Below are 1,539 nucleotides of genomic sequence, written 5' to 3' on the forward strand. Positions count from 1 at the left end.
ATCAGGGACAGGACTGGCAGCTACGTGACGTGGACGACCACCTCAACTGACAGACCACGGTGATCATTGACTCAACTGGTTAAGGCGCGCAGTGAGCTACGACCCGAAGTTCATATTTCGAGAAGCTTACTGTACTTTATCCAAATCTTCCAACAGCTCATTGATTAGAGGCATCGGATACACCATCAATCGAGTCAGGCCGTTAACTAGCCGGTAATCAATGCACAGACGTATATCCACCCCGTTCTTCTTAATGATGATTACCACCGGAGATGCCCACGGGGATGTTGAGAAGCTGACGATCTTGGCTTGCAGCAGGCCCTTAATCAGATCTGATAGTTTTTCTCGGAACTGAGGTGCCACCTTCCGCACCCTTTGAGCGATCGGTTTCGCGTCGCCGACATCGATGTCACATTTGACTCCGCGGGCGGCGGGCGGTAACGCATTACCTTTACCAATCAGCAGATGTCGGCTTTCCCAGATCTCCTGACGTAGACGATCCACTTCAGTGGGTTTGTTCGCCCCTGGATCCACTTGGATATCATCAATCGTGACCTCCTCTGTGGTCAGTGGTACCTCCGGGATCACCGCCATGCCTTCTCCAAGATCCTCGGCGTGTAGATCCCCGCCTTCACGGTAGCAGACTTGTTCATCTTCAGTCTTTGTCGGATCCACCCTTGGATCTCCCAACGAGAAACCGTTCAAGCAGTTATGGCGCGAGCTATCCAAGGCAGGATGGAAAGCGAGGAAGCCTAAAGGACTGAGTGCGGACTTCACGTACGTGATGCCCAGTGTGACTGGCCGCTTGGATGCAGAGAAGCGCGGAGTTAAATACTTCGTTGGTACGTTCTGCAGACAGCTCGGTATATATACTCACAGTACTGACAGATATGTGCAGGCGAACAAGAACTCATGACATTTGGACGTCGTCAGGAGTTGCTGGAGCTCTCACCTTTGCCATCACTCCCAGCAAGGATCCCCATGGGAAAGAATGCGGCGTTGGCTCGCCGTCGTGCGCCGGTTGAAGAAGTGCTGCCAGCGGAAGAACAAGCGGCACCAACTTTGGAGGTGACGCCTACTCCTCCAACTCCTCCTTCGAGTTTCCCTCCGCGTACTTCAGCTTCTACACCGCCGACTCAAGCAAGTCAAGCAATTCAGCCAGATACAGAGCAAGAAGGTGGGAGCACCACTACTAGTATGGAGGATCCGGAATACGATGTACGCTCGGGTCATGAACGTGCCGACGAGTCGAAGAGTGAAAGAGACGATTTCAACGGGATTGATGAGTTTGATGGAGAGAACTTCATGGATGCGCTACGTGGGGAGAAGCTGTTCGGGTCAGTCGCTGTAGATGATGTGAATCTGTGCGATGAAGCCGAAGATGACAACGCCCTGATTGGTTGTGACTTCGATGATGAGCTGGATGTGCCTGTGTCGCCACGAGAGGCCTACGAAAGCGAAGTCCTTTAAAGCAGCTACTGTGAGGAGGACAGTGAGCTATTTGTGCATCAACGGCGAAGACATGCGGCGCTTGGGAGC

The 1,539-nt window shown here is 52.8% G+C and overlaps 1 protein-coding gene across 1 annotated transcript; it reads left to right on the forward strand.

The window, feature by feature from the left end:
* Positions 1 to 406: 406 nt before the first annotated feature.
* PITG_13206 (uncharacterized protein) lies at positions 407 to 1,470 on the forward strand (the record flags this gene model as incomplete). Its single annotated transcript, XM_002899831.1, has 3 exons — positions 407 to 437; positions 660 to 842; positions 899 to 1,470. 3 exons carry the CDS (start codon positions 407 to 409, stop codon positions 1,468 to 1,470), a joined length of 786 nt encoding a protein of 261 aa, XP_002899877.1.
* Positions 1,471 to 1,539: the final 69 nt, after the last annotated feature.

This window comes from Phytophthora infestans, genomic scaffold (genome assembly GCF_000142945.1).
Source record: "Phytophthora infestans T30-4 supercont1.28 genomic scaffold, whole genome shotgun sequence".
NCBI classification, from domain to species: Eukaryota; Oomycota; class Peronosporomycetes; order Peronosporales; family Peronosporaceae; genus Phytophthora; species Phytophthora infestans.